This window comes from Asterias rubens, chromosome 14 (genome assembly GCF_902459465.1).
Source record: "Asterias rubens chromosome 14, eAstRub1.3, whole genome shotgun sequence".
In the NCBI taxonomy this organism is placed as follows: domain Eukaryota; kingdom Metazoa; phylum Echinodermata; class Asteroidea; order Forcipulatida; family Asteriidae; genus Asterias; species Asterias rubens.
In genome coordinates this window covers 3,616,813-3,639,963 of record NC_047075.1, presented here as the reverse complement: position 1 = coordinate 3,639,963, position 23,151 = coordinate 3,616,813, and the positions used below count along the sequence as shown (strand labels likewise).

At 37.9% G+C, this 23,151-nt stretch overlaps 1 protein-coding gene across 1 annotated transcript; it reads right to left on the bottom strand.

The window, feature by feature from the left end:
* Nucleotides 1-9,579: 9,579 nt before the first annotated feature.
* Nucleotides 9,580-18,169, bottom strand: LOC117299075. The gene is made up of 5 exons (XM_033782491.1): nucleotides 17,981-18,169; nucleotides 12,685-12,844; nucleotides 12,038-12,106; nucleotides 11,008-11,250; nucleotides 9,580-9,660 (listed from the first exon to the last, which is right to left on the bottom strand). Exons 2-5 carry the CDS (start codon nucleotides 12,841-12,843, stop codon nucleotides 9,595-9,597), a joined length of 537 nt encoding a protein of 178 aa, XP_033638382.1. The 5' UTR covers nucleotide 12,844; nucleotides 17,981-18,169; the 3' UTR covers nucleotides 9,580-9,594.
* Between the last annotated feature and the right edge of the window lie 4,982 nt (nucleotides 18,170-23,151).

Genomic DNA, 23,151 nt, shown 5'->3' with positions numbered 1-23,151 from the left:
CATCTCGTTTTGTTTTGCTTTCTTGAAAACTCTCCTAAAATGTCTCCGTACAGGCACCGTACCCTATTGGTAATACTACCCAAAATAACTGTTAGCATCACACTTACTTGGTAACAAGTAATGTTGAGCTGTTGATAGTATAAAACATAGTGAGAAACGGCTCCCTCGGAAGTAACGTAGTAGTTTTTAAGAAAGAAGTAATTTCTCACTAAAATACCTTAATTGAATTCAAGGGTGTTTTTCCTTCCATTATTTCTCGCATCTTTAAACTGATATATAATATCTCTGGTAGTTTCTGTCAGCATAAGTTCTCACAATAAAGGAAGTGTTCGTACATTATCAAAATAAAAAATACACGTTATTTTGCCTTTTCTTTTAGACTTGCATTCAAGACGTTTGACTAACTCTAATGGTTCAACATATAGGACAAGCTGTCACAAAATGACATGTACGTGCTAAAACTACATATATTGTACACAATTCTTGGCTAGTACTCCTAATATTCGACTCGTGTTCAAGCCTAGTCTGGACGTCATCTGAACTTTGTTCATGGGAATTATTTGAATTGCTCCTTTGGACTTTTGAATGCTGATTCAACGTGGGCATTCATTTCCACACGAAATTGAATGGACCGGGTAGTTGAATGATTGGATTTCTGATGAAATTTGCAGGGGAAACACTGTATCCCGTGTGGTAGAATACCCCCCCCCCATGCATTCCCCCAGATCCTCCGCGAGTGGTATCATTTTCTTCGGGAGACCCATCTGAGTGATTATTTTAATGTTACCGGTGAAAAAGTTGGGATGCATAAAGATGCATTTCAAAATGGCCGCTTTCGCCGAATTGTGCCTATAATTTCTCGGTCTGCGAAACTTGGTCGTGGTGTCTATACAAATGGTTTCAGGGTCGAGGAACCCATGAAGACCAAATTAAAGAGTATTGGATCATTTTGACAAGACCGCCATTTTGAAATTTTGATTTTCAAAATGGCCGCCATTCAAATGCGTTTTTGCTATATATCGCTAGTAGATTCACGTGAATGGAATATAAAACCGGTGGGTGGGAGCCGGTTCACTCTAATCCCTAGCCCCCCCCCCCCCACCCCTTGACCCACTTGCACATCAAAGAACGTTCAATGCATCAAAAGTCTCCCAAAATTATTTCTTAACTCATCCTAAGTCCTATTAGATTAATCCTAAAGAAGAGTTTGGTGAAATCGACGGCTGTACTTTTTTGCTATCGTAGCTTCGATCGTGACGGTATGTTCAGATTAACGTACGCACAATCACTATTCTCTGAAGGAACTACCTGGTACCTCTCTACGGTGTCCTCTAAATGCCGTGGCGACTTTGGATTGTCGACCTGTGCGTATTCTTCCTCCCCAGCCGTTGCCTCCGCGTAGTTGACAATCTCAGACTTTTTGGTGACTGTTTTTAGGCTGATTACCGAGGTGTTCAGAGCTGTGTACGGGTCCTGCGTGACCGTGGAACTGTTGTTCAACCCTTGATAATGGCTATCAGATGTTTGGTTCCTTGCCACCATCTCTGGAACCGTCTTTGTGGTTTGTCTTTTACTCCGAATAGCACAGTAGATATTGAGGATGATTGAGGTGCACAACATAGTTGACAAGACTACAACTGCTACGACTAAGACAGAGCCGTCACTGAGTAATTGGTTGCCGTACCCAGCCGATGGGGGCGTAGCTGGTGATGTGCTCACCTTTTCGCTACCGTCAGGTTTGGTACCCCGTTCGATACCTGATGATGTGCTTACTTCGCTACCGCCCTGTGTGGTACCACCTTGGTCGATGTTTTCCTCGCTGTAGAATTCGGCAGGGTATACCGATAGCGGTATCCCGCCATCTTGCGCTACAAGCAGACTAGCAGAACCAAACAGAACGGCAATAAACAAAAGCGTCATATTTACCCTTAAAAAAAAACCAAAGTCAACGGTATGCAGTTCGAAAGCAAACAAGCTGATCTTAGGTTGCTTTTATTTTTAATGCGTTGTTTTACATGCGCAGTTTTTAAATACACAGTTTTAATTTAACCGCTGAGTTATACTGTAGTATTGCGTTGTCTGACAGTTTTTCCTTGCGGTTGAGTTAAACTGTCGTGTTGCATTGTTTTTCCAGTTTTTCTTTGCCGTTGTTTTGCGTTCTTTTACAGTTTTTATTTGCCGTTGATCGGTATACTGTAGCCTTGCGTTGTTTTACAGTTCTCCTTTACCGTTGAGTATTGCGTTATTTTACCGTTTTTCTTTGCCGTTGATAGAGTTATACTGTAATAGTGCGTTGTTTTTCAGTTTTTATTTGCAGTTGAATTTCGTGCCCAATGTAAATCTCTGACTGGAAGTAGAATACTCAGCAAAACGTTCTGGCGTTGCTTATAAATAGTGTCATTCACTAAAAGGTAGATCTCCTATTATACGTCAGTTTACCTTTACAATCAGCTCGCATTTTAAAAGGTGGTTCATGGTATGGAGTCGTCATCAGAACAACAGGAAAAAGTGGTATTGGTAGCTGGAGCTATTGGTCTTTTAAACGTTGTGGCCAGGTTTTTTTTAGTGGCGCTGCTTACCACGGAATTTGGGCGTTTTACGACGCAGAGAATCACATAATTAAGTACAGGGCGCCGTTTTCCGCGCTAAGGTGCGCCGACTGAACCCACTGATAAAGTTTCGAATCATTGTCACCACACAGGACGTGGTGAAAATAGCCTTGAAACTTCATCCTGTTGTCGATATTAAGGTTTTCTTTTCCGGACCCGGTATAACATTACTTTCCTTTTGTCTTTTGGTTCGGCCTCCGGTTCTGGGAAGATCCATAAGGGGATGACGTCACCATCTATAATGGCCGGTAATTAATGGTTGAGGAGAAAGGGAATAACAGTGTGAAGATATGGGCCCAATTTCATGGCTGTGCTTGCACCAAGACTAGCGCGAAGTATCCGCTCACAACCGGTTATAAACACTGATCATTACCAAAGGTTTAAACACCCCCACGTGACGCTCTCTCCCGGCCAGTAGTAATAGCGACACTGTCTGAGGTATTGAAGTATATCTTTTTAAAGGCACTGGACACGTTTGCTCAAAATATAGCATAATACTTGGGAACGAGCAACGGAGAGCTGTGCTATAAAACATCGTGAGAAATGACTCCCTCTGAAATAATGTAGATTTTGAGAAAGAGGAATTTTTCCACTAAAATATTTCAATCTGAGAAATGTCTGTCAGGCCTGAACCCATACAAATTAATTAGTGCAACAATGGAGTTTTTTCTTTCATTTTTTTCTTGCAACTTCGATGACCAACATTGAGCCCAAATGTTCACATTTGTATAGGTTTATACGCATCATGTTGGGATACCCCGTGTGAGATTCAACACTGTTCTTTGACAAACACCAAACGGGACATGCCTTCATGTAGTGCAGAAAGTCTATTTCGTACTGTGTTTTTTTGTTTTTGTTTTTTAAAGGAACACGTTGCCTTGAATCGGACGAGTTGGTCTATACAACGCGTTTGTAACCGTTTGTTATAAAATGCATTTGGTTAGAAAGAGGTTTAACATTAAAAGTAGAATACAATGATCCACACAACAAATATGCCTCGAAATTGCGTGGTTTTCCTTTTACTTTGCGAACTAACACGGTCGGCCATTTATGGGAGTCAATAATTTAATAATTTAATAAATGGCCGACCGTGTTAGTCGACGAGGTAAAATGTAAACCACGCAATTTCGAGTGATACTTGTGTGGATCATTATGTTCTACTTTTAAAATATCTTTCTAATCATATGCTATAACAAACGGTTACATACGCTTTTCAAAGACCAACTCGACCGATCCAAGGCAACGTGTTCCTCTAAACAACACACGGAAACTGTACAAACCGAAAGACAAAACAATTACGTTTAGTTTTCTTACTCAAGGACACAGGTGTTAAGACCGGAACTCGAGCCAACACTCCCGGTTGTCAAACTTCATGACTCTGGGCCTAATTTCATGGCTCTGCTTACCGACGAATTCGGCGCTTACGACGATCACGATTCCCCGCTTACTGTGCAAGCGCCTAATTTCTGCGCTAAGCTGATGTATAAGCGTAGCATGCATGTTGTTAGTACGCACGTGCAAAATCCAAAACTCGCCGTTAACCCATGAATTACGCCGCCCGACGTAAGCACATAATTCCCTGCTTCCGCAAGCGCAGATTCCTTGCTTACAGTAAGCAGATCCATGCAATGAGAACCTGCTATACACCGACAAGTGTTGCAAACAGAAACAGGTTACCAACTAAAATTAATTAAGTTTACATTGTTGTGACTGATCTGTCTCCCAACACATGTTTTTACTTAGCGATGACATTGGTAAGCAGTTTTTCCTCGGGGGCAATGGCACCATTGGCTTACGAGTCTTGTTGTTTTAATGTATAACTGTCTTTGAATTCAGTCTAGATGGCAAACGGCTCCTTCATCAACGATTGAACAATATTGATAGATAATCGTTTTGACTCAAATGTTTAAAGCCATTATACACTTTCGGAACAGAAAAAAAACCCACAGATTTACAAATAACTTAGAGGGTTTACAGAAGGCAATGTTGAAAGACTTCTCTTGAAATATTATTCCATGAAATGCTTTTACTTTTTGAGAAAACATTAAAACAATATCAATTCTCGATATCGAGAATTACGGATTTATTTTAAACACATGTCGTGACACGGCGAAACGTGCGGAAACAAGGGTGGGTTTTCCCGTTATTTTCTCCCGACTCCGATAACTGATTGAGCCTAAATTTTCACAGGTTTGTTATTTTATACATAAGCTGTGATACACGAAGTGTGGGCCTTTGTAAAATACTGTTTACTGGCTTTAACACTGATTTTTTGCAGAGCAAAGATTTCCATAGTGTCTTGCGAGTCTAGTAGTTTGTATGTACAACTTGTCTAATATCACTGTCTAATATTTGAACGGAGTGGAACGAAGATCGAAGACTACGCAATGAGATATAACAAATGGTTCCTTCGACAACAATAGAACTTACTAGATAATCGTTTTGACCTGGAAAAGAATGTTTAAGTCTCAGAATTTCGAATGTACAACTTGAAAGGAGTCTTTATTGACAGCAAATGGCTTATTCGACAACAATAGGATAACTAGAGAATCGTTTTGACCTGAGAAAGAATCATGTTTAACTCTGAACGGCTAATGGGGAGAATACAATTTAGTCCACGCGGGCCAGTGGCATCCCTGCCCCACCCGGTCACATTACAACGGGTGCGGGCCGAGCATCATTCATAGTCGTCGAAGAGCCGCCTGGAAGCGGCAAGCCTATGACACGCCAAAACATGTGTTTTTGAGCCCGGAACACCTACACTGGCTTTGAGGCAGAACTCAACAACAATCTTTGCTGTGAAACCACCGTAAAATCTCAGTGAAATGCATCATTTGGCTGAATTTCAAGGAGCTCTCAAGGGGTTCTCCATCGGATACCCTTATCGTGGTTGTTCATCATGATTTCATGAAAAGCTCTCCATCCAAGTCTAGACATATCTTAAGAAGACTGAAAGTGGATTTTCACTCCATTTCAACCACATTTCACTCATTTTTACAACAAGGGATATCTCATTGAGGTAAATTAGTGGACTGAGTGGACTGAACAAGCGTCCACTGTGTAAAGTCGTCACATTTACTTCGCATGAAATGTGCACCAAACGCTACTAAAGTCATGTGGACTCTAACCTTTTTGGCGGCCATTTTGAAAAGTCGTCACATGGACGCAGTGACACAATGCAATGGGAATGAATGGCAAAGAATCAGTGCACAATCGGACATTATGGTTTCTGGGCTGACTGCTGGGTGTTTTTCAGGCGTTGGGCAACAGTATTGAGCGACAGGTGAGTTTTTAACAATGTTGTATTAGAATTACTTAAATACATTCTAAGAATTTAAGGAAAAATTTTACGTCCTCGCCACCAACTTCCGGCCTTTTGTATGCCACCTCCCTATTGTTTAAGGGTTTATCCTTCTGGTGGATAACTTTCCGTATCACGCGTTCACTCATTTGTACAAAAAGGGATATCTTATTGAGGTAAATTAAATGCTATTTATTATTTCACGTCGAATGAAAAAGTGGTGGCGCCATACGAAAACTTTTCCGAACAAAAACAACTATACATAACCTTCTTTCTTTTGAGTCCAGCAATTTATTAATTATACTGATGACTGACTGACAAATCAATTAATTAAATAAAATCCAACGTATTTGTATTAATCGATTAACGTCTGGGAGTATAAGTTGACCATAATTAAATGATTTCTACGATAATAATCATGATTAAAATCTGAGAACACCCCACCAAACCCCTGGGTCAACAACGTTCAAATAAAATTAAATAACAAATATAAACAAGTCAACACATAAATAAACATCCCGGGGGAAAAAATCTACTGGTTTCTACAAAGTTTACGATAAAAATGAGGGGAACAAATATATATATAAAATGAAGATAATAAAATGAAGATTACAAAAAATGGGGGAAAAAATCTATTGGTTTCTACAAAAAGAAACATTAAAAATTATGAAAATAAAAAAAGAAATAAAACAATTAAGGTACAAACTTAAAAATAAACAAATGTTTATGATTATGTACATTTTGCTAATAATTCAACTGAGCAAGAAACGTGTAATTTTCACAAAAATATATAAAACAGGAATCATGATCAAATTCTACTTATTTTAAACCCTCAACCATAACAATAGGAGACTTTCCAACGCTAGGCGGCAGCAGACATACCGGGTAAATTTCCATTGTTTACGTAGTTCTGAACATGCGCATAATTCTGAGAACAATGGATTTACCCGGTAAGTCTGCTGCCCTCTATCGTCCCAGAAAGTCTCCCATTGACGAAAATCGAGTATACGATTATTAACACTTGTATGATAAATTTTTTGTTTAACCATATTGAAATTGTTTTAATCTATCGAGCTTATTATTCTGAAAATACACAACATGGACGCACTTCAGATGTAAACCCCCAAAAGGAAAACCCCTTTGTTCTCATTTTCCTTAGAACACTTATAGGCCTACTCACTAAATCAGTATTCAGTATATTTCCTGTAAACTTCCTTAAATTTCGTATAATATGAGAAACTTAAATAGAAAGCACGCACATTGGGTGCGTTCGTTTAGCTTCCCTGGGTCGACCCCGGTGTGTGGCGTTTTTTTTTTATTCCAGGACGAACGTGTGCAGATAATTACCCACGTTTGTCCTGGAAAAAAAAACGCCGCACACCGGGGTCGACCCAGGGAAGCTAAACGAACGCACCCATAGAAGCTTACCTTGGATCGGTCGAGTTGGTCCATGACAGCATTTCAAACCATTTGTTATGAAATGCATATGGTAAGATAATACATGCCCATTGAATTGAAGAAAGATGTTTTAAAAGTAGATGTAATAATCCACACAAACGTGCCTCCAAACTGCGTGGTTTTACTTTTTACTTTGCGAACTAACACGGTCGGCCATTTTGTGGAGCCAAAAACTTGACTCCACAAAATGCCGTGCCGTGTAAGTTCATGACGTATGCGGAAAACCATGCCATTCCGAGGCACGTTTGTGTGGATCGTTTAATTCTACTCTTAAAATTATCTTTCTAATCATATGCATTTCATAACAAACGGATTCAAATGCTTTTTATGGTATGGACCAACTCGACCGATCCAAGGCAACGTGTCCCTTTATTCTAAAATAACAAAAACACTAATAGAACTACAAAAAAACTGTATTCGTGGAAGCCCTTCATTTTTATTTTTGTTTTCAAGATAAAACCGCGATTTTTCGATTTTTAATGTTGTATTTTGTTGAAAATGTAAAACTCATCTCAAAACATATTTCTTTGGGAAACCATAGCCTTAACTTTTGGTTGTCTTGTGATGTCAGAGTTCTTGTTTTTGCACCAGGAATGTCATCATTGACAGACACGGCTACTAGAAATGTTCAACATTGTTATTATTATTTTTTTATTTTGCAGGGTACCTATCTTGGTCATTTTCAGAATACATGTACTTTCTAAGAGTTGATTTCTAAACGGATAGATTAACCACTTCTTGAGCAAGCTTTGGTTGATTTCACTGGTACCTATACAAAAAAAGGTAACAAATAAACAAAATAATGTTAAATGGTTTATGGTATGGTATGACAATTAAGAAGCAACTATCTAAAATGTAAACTTGCAGGTACAACCAATTATAATATCTCTTTTGAGGAAGTGTTGGCTCTAAAAGCAGCCGGCCTGGTCTCGACGTTTCAAGCAGAATACTCCGTCTCCTGAAGACGAGTAGAGGATACTGTTCGAAACGTCGAGAACACACCGCCTCCTTCCAGAGCCAACACTCTCTCAAAAGAGATCTTATACAATATGGTTATATTCGCAAATTTACTATTTAGAAAAAGACGATGTGACATGTGACATCACATGTTTACAAAAGAGCCACAGAGCCTGGACTTCCTGCAGGCATGATTTGTACACAGCTCAATGGAAGAAAACATAAAATCTTATATATTATGAAGATTGCACTGTCTAATTCTTATCAACTTTTGATATGATGAAAGGGGCACATCCCAAAACTTGTCCAGCTTTTAATTTCATAACTGTTTGTTTAATGTGGAAATTATGACACAAAATGTCAACTTTCCCCTAGAACCAGTGTAGTATCTTGCCTGCCAAAAATACTCAAAGAATGTAAAAGGTCACACTTATTGTATTGGATTCACATGGTCTATAGGTACTTCTTACATTAATGTTAGCTGTTTTTTGGTTGAGGTCAGGACCCGATTTCATAAAGCTGATAAGCAGCAAATTACTGCTCAGCAAATTTCCTTGCTGAGCAAAAATAAAACATAATGAGTGGGGCACCAGTTGCAACGATGTAACTTCATGGATTTTTGGTTGGTAACCAGTTTATGTTAAAAGCAAGATTTAAGAGCAGAATTTATGTGACAAGCTGATTATCATAATTTGTAGGCCCTCAAAAGCTTTTGAAAAGTGACGTTTTTCGGGTCATGCAATTAATAGATTATTTAATTACAACAATGTATCAGAACCTGTGGGGCTCTGTGCTTCAATATTGGTCATCGAATTTGCGAGAGGGTATAGTGAAAGAAAAATGCTTTCTGATGCAAAGTAAAATACTTCAGCTGAAGTCTTTTCTATATTCGCGCGATAAATTTCCCACAATGTTTTATAATATCAACAGTTCTCCATTGCTTGTTAAAAAGTATGCTACAGGTATTTTTTTTAATAATTACCACTTCCACTAGCTACCGGGCAACCTCGGTAGTCTAGTTGGTAAGACACTGCTCCGTGGGTTCGAATCCCACCCGAGTAACATGCCTGTGATATTTTGTTCACAGGACTCGGGAAAGTACTGAGTATACAGTGCTAACACACATCGGTGTATGGGTTATAACCAAAATTAATATTCTTTATCCCCGATGCAAATTTAACATCTCTTAAATTTACCAATAGTGTCCGTTGACCTCTAAATTCAACATACCTGCACTGAAGATTGATTTTTCCATTTTTCTGAAGACGTCTATTGTTTGTAGATGTGGGCGGGTGGACCGTAATGTCCATCGTAGTATCGTGGACGACTTGGTGGCTGTGGGGTTGGGAAGTAAAGACTTTTTTTATGAAGGCTGCACTTAAATCATGTATAGTATGTCAGTCTCCTGACGATGACTAGAGCAAGCTAGTCGAAACGTTGAGACCAATTTAAGAACCGACTCCACGGTAGTACAATTAATCACGATGCTATTAGTCCCAGCCAATGTTCAATACGATCCGCCAGGGTAACAGTTAAAAAGAAGGACAGTTCTTTTCATAACTGAGAAGTCTTTCGAACCTCCGAACATCTACTCCGCGGTAGTAGAATAAAGCAAGACAGTTAGAACAAACTCTACTTGGCAAGTAGATACACACATGGTGTTACCGCAAACCAAATGTATATTGATATCTGAATTGAACAATTCAGAAGTGAATAAAATAGTTCAGAATAATGTAGTTCTATAATATTGTGGAAATTATAACGTTTTGTGGAAAAATGTAAATTGAATTGATTTGAATAATAGGTATATAGTTTAGATATAGTTCAGAATATGTAGTTGAGATATAGTTCAGAATAATAGTTCAGATATAGTTCAGAATAATAAAGTTCATAATAGTAGTTCAGGATAATAGTTCAGACATACGCCTAGTTCAGATATAGTTCTGAATAATAGTTCAGATAGTTCAGATCTAGTTCAGAATAATATAGTTCAGATATAGTTCAGAATAATAGTTCAGATATAGTTAAGAACAATAGCTCAGAATAATAGTTCATTATAAAGTTCAGAATAATAGTATACAAATATTGACTGCTTCGAGCGCTATGGTTCCCGAGGTGATCCCCGGAGCGTTCTATTTTCCCAAGGCGGAGGGGAAATAGAACGCTACGGGGATCACCGCGGGAGTCATAGTTTTAACCATTGCACGAGTAAAAGCAGTCAATATTTGTTTTATAACACCCCAAACATTTCTAAATACTGTACTATTATTATTAAGTTACAGACCTGAATGCTACAATCCACGGACGACGCGAATACAGATTGCAAGAACGTTTACTGTGCTGCATGTATATGTGTCGTGCAGTCCGAAATGGTTACAGACTACTAATTTATCATCATCGGACACGCAACGGACGTCTGGGTACTGCACGCCGTGTGCTAGTCTTTGGACTAGCGCACGGCAAACCGAAGCACTATCACACGGCCGCCTTCTAGCAAAACTAAGACATGTCATGTGACGCGCTCTAAACCAATGAGCAGGCAGAAAACTTGTAAGGGGTGTTATAATTCAGAATAATAGCTCAGATATAGTTCAGATATATCGTTCAGAATAATAGTTCAGAATAATAGCTCAGGTATAGTTCAGAATAATATAGTTCAGTTATAGTTCAGTCCATACTCACCCCGTAATTATCTGCCCCGTAGCCGCCGAACAGGGCAAAGCTGCAGCAGTCCATGAACATCGCCATCAAACTGACCAGGAAGATGCTGATGGCCATTAAGATGGCTGTGGCGTACACTGAGACATCGATCACAACATGCGGGTTTGCGGAGATGGCGGACCATGAACCCCATGTGTAGAACCCGATCAGGAGCGATGAGAGTACAACTCCGGTCAGGTTGAGCATAAGGGAACCAAAGTTGATCTGAAAAAAAAACATTAAAAGAGTGGCCGAGTGGTTGAGAGCATCGAATTCAAGTTATGGGCCCAATGCCATAATACCCGTAAACGAATAATTGCTGTGCTTACTGTAGTCTCGGTTCAAGACTCTCCTGGATTTGTCACAACAGGGCGCGCTATCACCCCCAACGCGTTATCAACCACGAACCGCTATCACCCGAGAACCGCTATCACAGGAGATGTTTCCCCCCAATTTTTTTTTTTTTTTTTTTTTGGGGGGGGGGATTTAACGAATGTGCCAAGACTCTCCTGTGATAGCGGTTCTCGGGTGATAGCGGTTCGTGGTTGATATCGCGTTGGGGTGATAGCGCGCTCTCTTGTGACAAATCCAGGAGAGTCTTGAACCAAGACTACAATAGCAATAAAAATGTGCGTAAGCAAAACACGTATTTCACCATGATTTCTCAAGTAAGCAGAACATTTCTGGGCGCTCATGCACGCTCACCATGGATTTGCATTGTTACGTCACTCGTGCGCCTAGAAGTGCGGGTTAGCAAGCATGTATACAGTTCTTACCGGAAACAGTTTTATGAAAATATAAATTATGCTAGTCGGGGAAAATAGAACGCTTCGGGGATCACTTCGGGATCGGAGTCGTCGTTTTAACCATAGCTCTCGAAGCAGACAATAAATTATTAATTGTATGCTAAAAAACGCGGCAGCCGTGTAAAAGTCGTTTTATTTGATGATTTGACAATGATGATAGTCCGAAGACTATCTCAAGGCGCGCGTTGAATATCTTAAATGCTTACCAGCGAACGGGACTTCTTCTTGCTTCTGGTTGCAACGATGATCAAGTTCCCAAGACCGATCATTATAATCTATTAAAAAAAAACATACAAACAAATCAATTCGGTAATCAATAAAGAAAATATCCAATAAATGGATTTATAAATAAACGTATGTGCGTTGTATATAGTACATGCATGTGCATTTGCATATAAATTTAAAATTTGGCGTAGAATTAGACACTACGTATCTCTATGTGTAATTGATGTAGGTCAAAGGTGAATGTACATGCCGGCTGGAGGCCGGTCTCCAGTGCGTTGTTCACGAGCCTCGAAGTGTGACGTCAGATTTTCAGGCTAGACTTACACGAACCTTGTCCCCATGGTTTACTTTATTTTCAACCATGTGTACAATAGTATAGTCAACCCTGGGATGGAACCTCCTTACTTGGACCATGATTGGACCCTGATTGGACAACGAATTTACAGTATAAGAAAATGTTCGTACCGTACTTTGAGATTATGACGATGTGAATTTCGAAAAGTAGCCCCCCCCCCCTTTTTAAATGTGTATACGTATATTTGGATATGCAAATGATCCAATACCAGGGTGAGAGGGCGGTCAACCTTGTAACCGCTCGACACAGCCTGGGGGACGAGGTTGGACTTACCCCAACACCGGTCCACATAGGTGCCCCTCTAGCTGCATGGTCATTGGCGGTTGCGTTTGCGACCGTGTAAGCATCCTTCCCGAATATGACTAGAAGGTTCCCGAAGATCATATCGAGCCCCCCGATAAACAAGAGGAAGCCATCACGACCTGACACCATTCTGTGGGGAAAATATTATAAATAGAAAGAGTTATAATATTAATAATATAGGGTTCAGTTCACAAGTATCAAGCATACATCACTCCTTAATTGACCATAGTTTATCTCATATTAGAGCTAGACCAAAATACACAAAAATAGCCTCAGCGAGCCGACACGATAGGAAAGTTATTATAAATAGAAAGAGTTATAATAATATCTAGTTAAATGGCGCTGTACAAAACTATCAAACATTTCATTTCAAAAGGTGGAGGCGGTTTTTTGTAGGTATCGTCGAAACTCCGTGGTTAATAATGTCCATGCAGGAAGAACAATACACAATATTCAGGTTCAAATTTTGAGGCATTCCCTTTAGTTTTAACACAACCATATAACTTCCATTTTACTAGAAGTGTTTCTCAAAAATGCTGTATACTAAAGCTTCCTTAGGCTTCTAAACCAGTTGTTTTTATTGTCATCAATATACCAAACGTATACCTTCCCTATCCCATATAACATCTTAAACGTTCACCGTGTTTTTCCACACTTTGACATAATCCGCACCCATGAGGTTAATCAAAACCTTTGGACCAGAAAAGGTGTGGCATTAATATTCCCAAGAACGTTGAACAGAATCAAATGAAATGTGGATTGGAAGGTGACTCATTCGCCCTCTTTTCTGCATAACCAGTTCCTTTTTTAAAGTGTAGTTCCCAGTTTATAATGAATCAAGCAATGCAAATGGAAAGGTTAGGGTGTGGTGGTTACCTCCATGGTTTTAGGGTGTATGGGGTTATGTTGTCCTTACTCGTCCGCTCTCAAATGCATGACCAGTTACTTTTTCGAAGTGCAGTTGTTAGACCATAGAACCAAATTATGAAGTTTGATGTTAAAATGTGGTGTGTGTGTGGTGGTTTGGGATGGGTGTGTGTATGGTGTCCTTGCTCATTCGCCCTCTTTTCTAAATGACCAGTTACTTTTTCATGACGTCATCAAGTGCAGCTCCCAGTCAATAATAGAACCAAATCGTGTTGGATTTCATGTTCGTGTGTTGTGGTTGTGTTTCACTAGATTTTTAAGATTGGCTTGGATTCTGCCAATTCAGTCCAATGTAAAATTATTTTTCTGTCACTATTTTTCTGGCACGGTTGGCTTGTGCGTAAAGCGCTCGCCTCTCACCAAGGTGACCCCGGTTCGATTCCCGGTCGGGGCCATATGTGAGTTGAGTTGTGCGTTGGTTCTCTGCTGTGCCACGAAGGTTTTCAAGACTATCCGGTTTTCCTCCCTCAGGAAAAAATCAAACACTTTCGATCTTGGCTGTCCTCCGTGGTCATAATGGGTTGATGTGGCTGGCAGCTGAATGCGCCCTTGCATGCCTGCTTCTTGAACATGTTGTAGCCGCGTCCTCAGTCGCAATTCAGCTCTAGCTGCGAGTAAGGACGATTAGCCCCCCAAATTATTATCATTCTCTTGCAACTGTAATGACCAATAAAGTCAACACTTTCACAGGTTTGTTATCGTAAGCATTTATGGGGATACACTAAATGAGATTAATGGACTTTGTCAAATACAAAAAGTGTCCAGTGCCTCATTTCGAACTGAAACAAGATGGCGTCCAAGCGACCTCTAAGTGGTAGTTTTTTTCGTAGGGCCACATCTCTCGTGGTAAAGATTTTCTAACAAAGACCATGAATAGTTTCGCTATAATGCTGTCAGTGTTGTGGTTTATTTCGTTAGCTATGGGAACTATTTACAATCCTTTATGACGCACAAATGCGTAAAACTTGACCTTCCAGAGAACCAGAGAAAAAAAGAACTTGGCAATTGTGTGGGAACAGCCGAATGCATATCAAACAGAAATATTAGTTTCTCGTCCATAACTTTCAAACAATAAATTTTCATGTGTTGACAATTTACCAGTTACTTTTAATAAATAATAATAATAAAAATAATTAGAGATTTATTAAGCGCACAAATCTGCCTAAAATGGCACCCAAGGCGCACAAGAAAATACTAGAAACAGTAAATAAACGAAATAATGACAAGTATGGAAATAACAGTTAATTGCTGGATTCCTTCATGAGGTATGTTTTTGGATTCCTGTGAACAATTCTGTAGTTATGCTAGATTTGATAAACACTCTAAAAACTCCCGGGTCAGAATTGACCCGGATTTGGGTCCAAGGGGGCCGGACCCATTTCTGGGTCCGTTTGACCCGGAATCCGTGTCATCCGTTTTCAACATTGGTGAGGAAAAGAAACACAAATTCATTTTGCACAGGCCTTTTGGATTTTGATTGTTGTATTCGGATAGTATTGTTACTGCCTGCCGATAGGGCGTAGCCAATTGAAAGGAACCATCACTGCACCACACTCTTTAGGTGTGAACTTGTTTCCCCCTGAATACAAAGTATGATCCATAATTTGTAATGATAGCTAAGTCAGATAAGGATTTCAACCATATTTTAGTATCAACTGTTTGGCTGAGAAATATTTTCATTTGAAGTTACCTTTTTACTCTAAATAAAATGTATGATCCATTATTGTTAATGATAGCCAAGTCAAGTCAAAGTGTACGCGGTCATATTTTGTAAGTAAAACAGAATCATTTGTTTGCTGAGAGCTATTTTTATCTGAAGTGGTCTTTTAATTTCCCCTGCATAAAAAGTATAATCTAAAAATTATATCTAAAGTCAGCCTAAAGATTCAAATTACATTTAGTGTGTACAGTATACCAGTATCAATTTGTTGGATGAGACAAATTTTCATTTGAAGTGACCTTTTTCTCCTGCATAAAAAGTATCTAAAAAGTATATTCTTTAAATTGTAAAGATAGCTAATGTCAGTTAAAGATTCAAATCTTATTTAATGTACAGTATACCAGTATCAATTTGTTGGCTAAGAACTATTTTCATTTGAAGTAAGCTTTTTCACCTGCATCTAAAAAGTATAATCTATAGTTTTCAATGATAGCTAAGTCAGAAAAAGATTAAAATCATATTGTGTATGTATGTTAGTATCAATGTGTTGGCTGACAAATATTTTCATTTGAAGTGAACTTTTTCACCTGTTTTAAAAGTATAATCTAAAAAGTATGATCCATAATTTCTAATGATAGCCAAGTCAGGGAAAGTTTCCGGTCATTTTTGTATGTAAAAAAGAATTAATTTCTTGGCTAAGAAATATGTTCATTTGAAGTGAACTTTTTCCCCTGCATACAAAAACTAAATCTATAATGTTTTTAACATAATGATGGAAAATGTGAAGATGGCAAAAAGTGTGGTTTCTTTACCGCCTATTAGTCGAAAGCCTTTTTCGATTTGGCAACCTTCCAAAAACTAAACATACTAAAATGATTCTACACTCATATATTGTATAATTAAACACTCAATAACAATTAAAGACACTATGCATATGCATAAAATAACAAACCTGTGAAAATTTGAACTCAATTGGTCGTCGTAGTTAAGTTGCGAGGTAATAATGGAAGAAAAAACACCCTTGTTTCCCAAGTGTTTGTGCTTTCAGATGCTTGATTTCGGGACCTCATAATCCAATTCTGAGGTCTCGAAATCAAATTCAAATATTTTAGTGGAAAATTACGTCTTTCTAAAAAACTACGTTACTTCAGAGTGAGCAGTTTCTCACAATGTTTGATACTATCAACAGCTCTCCATTGCTCACTATAACTTTGTAAGTTTTTATACTAACATTTTTTTGGATTAAATACCAATAGTGTCCAGTGCTTATTAAGTATCTTTGAATTGAAATTTAGAAATGGAACCCCGATATGATTCTACTGTGACGATCAAAAATGCTTTCGACTGATACGTGGTATAAAAAAAAAACGCCATCTTCGCATTTTCCATCACAAACTTTAATATTGAATTCTTAAACTATACATGTACTTCGTTGGTGTCAGGACACTCCGTACCTTTGCCACTTCGTACCCTGGACACTTCTTATCTTTGCAAGGTACGAAGTGACTTTTGACACTTCTTACCTTGGACACTTCGTACCTTGTTACAAGATACTTCGTACCTCGTACCATGCGCGTACTAAATCGAGATTCCTGCATCGTTTATGATTATGTTGTGCTTTGTGTTCAGATTAAATCAAACCAAATTACTACACTATGTTGGGACCAAGGAGCCATTTTGAATATTGCTCGATTATTGGACTTTAAACTTATTATTAAAATAAAATAAAAATCGGCGGAAGATAGTGACCTTTGCGGACATTTTTTATACAAATAATTAATTTCACATTATACAAGGGACATTCACGTAGTTAAACAAAAAAATTCAGTTAATTAAGTACTATTGGTCACCGTATTATTTGGTATCTCAACGAACAATTAACTTATTAAAGGAATACACATTATAATACTTGATCGTTTAGCGTTGTAACCTTTACTCTCAAGTATGAAAATAACCTTTTTAAAGATGTATTTTTATATTAAAAGTTGGTTCCGTTTGCTCGTTATGATGTGTTTAAAGCCTACATAGCATTGGAATGCAGCCAAGCCAACAATGCCCAATATTGTAAAGACAGAACGTTTCCCTTATCACGCCATCTTCCAACTTTCCCTCACCAATTTTATTATTGAACTTTGAAACTATATACATGTAATCTGTTGAGTAACAACTTTACAACTTCAAGTCATATGAACGAACTGTTTAAAAGTATAATTATTCCAGTATGTTTAATAGATTTAGGAGTTGTTTTTAATGTAGATTCGTTGTGACGAGTTCCAAGACAAAAATGCCCAATATTGTAAAGACAGATAATTCCTTTACCACGCCATCTTCTAAACTTGCCATCAACTTAAAGCGAATAGTCCCTAATCTTTACCATTAGTCTACAGTGTTAACATTCTACGTGTGTGCTTGTATATTCTTAAGTCGAGGGGTCGGTAAACAAGACGCTCACATTGTTTGCTCATGGGGGGTTAAAATACTTGCAAACACCATGTCATGAACGACCAACATTGTCAAAGCATGGCATGAAAATTATGCAAAATGCAGTTCAGAATGTAAACTATGTTTTGACTGAAATGTTCATAAAGAGTTTCTTAGTACTAGGGTTGTTACGAATGAACATGTTCTCTGTGTTTCAGACAACAATGATTTGGGGTACAAAGATCTTTACAAACATACCTGATTTTCCAGCAGTCAAAAATACCTGACGATAAAGTTGAAGTAGGCAAGTTAACGTCGCTATACTGTCTCCTCTATAACGCAGTATCGACCTCTTGGCTAGCAATTTCTATAATGGATTTAGACTTTACCCAACTGGTTGTGACACAATAGGCGCGCCTGCAAACTTCTGTGAGAATTGTACGGGTTCACCGTCCCATGAAAGTTATTCAAAGCAAATCCATTGACGAAATTGAAAGTACCCCTTCCACCAGTTGAAGGTTCAACACATTGCTAACGTACGTGTACATGTACAGTAACTTTAACCAAGGTTTATTTTTTCTAGTATACGGGACTCCTTTGTTGGGCGTAAGAAAAATATCATATGTAATCAGCGAACCGATAGGTTGTTTTGGGGTGTGTTGTTTTTGTTCTCATTTTTTTGATTGTCCTGTATGATTGAAGTGCAGCGAAAACAATTCTTAGGCGAAATCCACGGCTACACGATGACGTCATAAACAAAACGCCCTCAAATGAAAACAATGGTGGCATACTCATGTTTGCATAATTGCTGTGCCATATCTAAGTAAAACCTTTAAGCAGTATTTTTTAAGAGTTGGAAGGGAAAGTATGCATATATTTTTTGAAAACAAGTTTGGTGGAAATATTTCTTGCAGTGAAAACACCTTTAAGGCAAAGGTGCGGGTGTTCAATTTGAATGACGACGTCATGAACAAAACGCCCTCAAATTAAAACAATGTTGTCATAACTGCTGTTCATAATTTGTTTAACAAGTTTAGGAGACCAATGTGGGCCATTAAAACAACTTTAAGGCAAAGGTATACGGGTTTTTGATTGGAATGATGACGTCATGAATAACACGCCCTAAAATGAAGTCAATGTTGAAATAACTGCTACGCCATATCAAAGTAAAACTTTCTAAAAGCCAATCAGTACTTTGTAAGAAATTTAAGGATAGGTGTTCATAATTTGTTTTAACAAGTTTGGGGACAAGGTGCATTGAAAATAACTGTAAGCAAATGTACGGGTCTGGATTGGAATGATGACGTCATGAATAACACGCCCTCAAATGAAATCAATTTCAACATAATTTCGCCATGTCAAAGTCACAAAGGCCGTAATAGATCCGTAACAAGTTTGGGGAATTGTTTTTGACATCAGTTGATGATTGCTTTTCGGTAAAATAAACAGTAGGTGTACGGACTGTGTATAAAGTGTTGAGTGTTTCTTTGCTTGGTTGACTCGGAAAGCTTTGCTTGATATGATTGGTAATAATGAATAATGAATATGATCAATATCATTCTTAGGGCGTGGTGGGGTCTGGGTACCCTTTGCACGACAAAAACACTGGACTCATTTGAAAAGCAAAGTTTACACACAAACAAACAGCCTTTAGTTACATCATAGAAAAAGTTCAGCCTTTAATACATTACATGCAAACAAGATGATTGAAAAAAATTAATTTTGACACAAGTAATTAAAAAAATTATAAATCTACAAATTTAAATGGCATTAGAACCACTACAACCACACCAAAACAAACATAATATAATTTAGAATTATGTACAATATGTGTAATACCAGAAAAAGAAAACACGTTTTTGTTATCCAAAGTTGTCAAGTTTTTCAGGAAAGGGTGAAAATCACACAGCAGTGTTTTCAGGAAAGTTTGGTAAATCCATAGTACATGCTAAAATAATTTTTGTGACAGAAATTGGATTGCTCATTTCTCAAAAACTACGCCACCTCATCAAGTAATATTCTAAGCGAAGCTTTCTACTGTCATTATCATTACAGTGTGTAAGTTAAGTGTAAATCTGTGGACTGTTTTTGTTTTGTATTGTACAAAAGTTCCAAAACCCTTTAGGCCTAATTGATATAACGGTGCTCATTGTAAAGGTTTCAAGAAAAGGTGTGGCCCAGTGAAAATAGTTTATTTTCACCCAATTGGGAACCCTTGATATTATTTGTATAAGTTTTCTCTGTCAACTTCGGCAAATTTGGAAGCCAATTTAACCACCAAACCATTCTTTTTCGCGTGCAATTGATTGCTGCTTAAAATAGTTTCGTTTTGAGCCTAGGCAAAAACAATGTTGCGTCATTCGATTTAACAAAATTAACAACTTAACAATCAACAAAACAGAATTCAAATTCGCAGGAGCTTTTTCCAGTCCAACCAGGTTGCTAAATTGAATGGTATGCTAAATTGAACACATTGCTTAAGCAATTTGAATGACAAAAAAAATGAAATTTAATGCATGAACTCTGAATTTGAAAAAAAGGAACAACTGGTTTGGCAAAATCGCTTTAAATCGAACGCATGAAAAATTAAATTGGCTGCACTTTTACCGAAATTGACAGAGAAAACCCATAACATGAGAGAATGATGTACCTTACTTGAACTTTCCTTTATAAAACTAAAACACACAATGTAGTTGAATAAATAGTTTAGAGTTGTTGATTTACAACTAAAAGCTACAGTATATAGGCAGGAAAAACAAGAATGTTACAATGACTTCTAAAAAAAGCATGAAAGAAAGATTGGTAAATGATTATATTTAATTGTATACAAGTAAAGTAGGATCAATTTAAAAGGCCAATTTGCAGAGAGAACTCTAAGGTGAAATTAAGTTTTGTGATGCACTCATTTTTCAATAAGTGAGATTTGAGTCCTCAAAAAGTGGGGAAAAAGTTACAAACTGTAGTACAATGTAGTTTTAATTTAATACTTTTGAGTGCGAAATGATGCCATCAAACAGCGACAACAAATGGGTATGTACTTTCTATAGTGGAGATTTCTCACCAGTCATAAGTTCAATGCTATTCTGACTGGATTAACTTAATATTCTCTGTACAAAAATGTATGAACCATGAATTTTGAAGTTTTTTTTATTTTTGACCGAAAATTGAACTTGTAATTAATTTTCCTTTTTTTTGAGGACTCTATCTAACTGAATTTGACCTCTGAGCCTCTCTTTTAGGCAGAGCACCAAAATCATCAACCTTCACCCAGCTGGTAAAACACTGCTTTAAAATCGCAAAGATCATGGGTTCGAATCACTCAGGAAAGTACCGAGTATACAGTGCTGACAAAATAGTAATAATGGCTTCTTATATAGCGCTCAGGTCCGTCACGCAGTGATGCTCATGGCACTCCAAATTTATCACCCCTGCCGTCGATTTCACTAAACTCTTCCTAACTTAAGACTAATCTTAGGACTTAGGACGAGTCCCAACCCTGCACTGTAGCATGCAGCCCTTAAGATTAATCCTAAGTTAGGACGAGTGAGATAAGACGAGTCCTAACTTTTTTGTGACTTAAGCCATCTCAGACCAAAGTTGATATTCTTTATTCCCCATGCAGATTTAACATCTATTAAAGGAACACGTTGCCTTGGATCGGTCGAGTTGGTCTTTGAAAAGCGTTTGTAACCGTTTGTTATAAAATGCATATGGGTAGAAAGATGTTGTAAAAGTAGAATACAATGATCCACACAAACATGCCTCGAAATTGCACGGTTCGGCCATTTATGGAGTCAAATTTTTGACTCCCATAAATGGCCAACCGTGTTAGTTCGCAGAGTAAAAGGAAAACCACGTAATTTCGAGGCAAACTTGTGTGGATCATTGTATTCTACTTTTAAAACATCTTTCCAACCATATGCATTTTATAAAAAACGCCCAAACGCTTTTTTATAGACCAACTCGTCCTATCCAAGGCAACGTGTTCCTTTAAACCTACACCCGTTGGTGTGAATGCTGCATTCTTGTCAACTTGGAAGGCTGCGTAGATTTTATTGAATTTTTCAATTTGAATTCTTCCCGCCTCACTCAGTTCAACAACAGCTGGGAGAAACACTAGCTATAGCAGTCACAACACAAATGCAACTAAAAAACAACTGTATTTTATACATTTTGAGCAGAAGAAAATAGCTTAAAATCCTTTTAAAAACCTTTAAATAAATGGCACTTTGATACAATGGAAATATTATTTATTTAAAAATCTTTTAAACCCCCTTTAATCTTTTTAAAGTGAAAAATAAAAAACTCTTACATTTTCATGACACTACCAATGCCTGTATTTCGAGTATAGAATTACATGTGCATTATTATCTTTGTTCTAGTCTTTGTAAGAAACGTTTCCACCAGAAACAGACAAACTGCTTTAAAAATCTTAAAGTTTAAAAATGCAGGAAAATACATTTCATACAATAAATTGGCCTTTCTCATTAAATATGTGATTTGCTCATCAGCATGTGGGCGCATATTCTTAGAGCTGCTTAAAAACAAAAATTGGCTGAGCACAACAAAATTATGCTCAGTAGAACAAGGTTACCAGCCGAAATAACATGTCATAATGTCACATTTCTGACCGGTATTCTGTTTATTTCTGCTTAGCAGGAATTTGTTAACATTATCTGCTTCTATGCAGCTCTATGACATTGGGCCCAGCACACAAACAGTACTGGTTTTCAAAATGAACAGTAAACATCGTGCCTTTTTGTATAGGTCTGATTGTGCCAAATTTGATGGTGTCTGCAACCAATAACGTATCATGTACGCATACATGAATGAATTAATTAACATACCTCATGGGAAGGGCTCATTGGATCGTATGAGAGAAAATAATTTAAATATATTTGAATATTACTGCTGAATATTAATGAGTAGAAACCTTTAAAAACTAACCACGTCCAACCCATCAGAATACAACGGTGTCACTGAACGGTGTTAGATTGAGTACTGCGTTGCCAAACTAAACATGCTTAGCAATGAACCAGGCATACCACCAAAATAAGAGTCCTCCAACCCTGGTGATGGACTGAGTACTGTGTGCCAAACTGATCAAACTTTGAAGGTGTCAAGCTTTGCTACAGTGCAAGGATAGGTCTTGAAAACAGACCATGGCCCAATTTCATAGCGCTGCTTAACGGAAAGCAAATTTTCGTGCTTACTGCAGCAAACAAATTTGTATTTCACAGACAGAAAAATTGGGCGGCCATATTGCGCGTTTACCATGGATTTGCATTGTGACGTCACTTATTTTTGTGCAGTAAGCACTGGAAGGTTAGCATGCCTCTTCGTGTGCTTACGGTTAGCAGCGCTATGAAATGGAAATCGCACAGTAAGCACAAAATCGGCCGCTAAGCAGCGCTATGAAACTGGGCCCA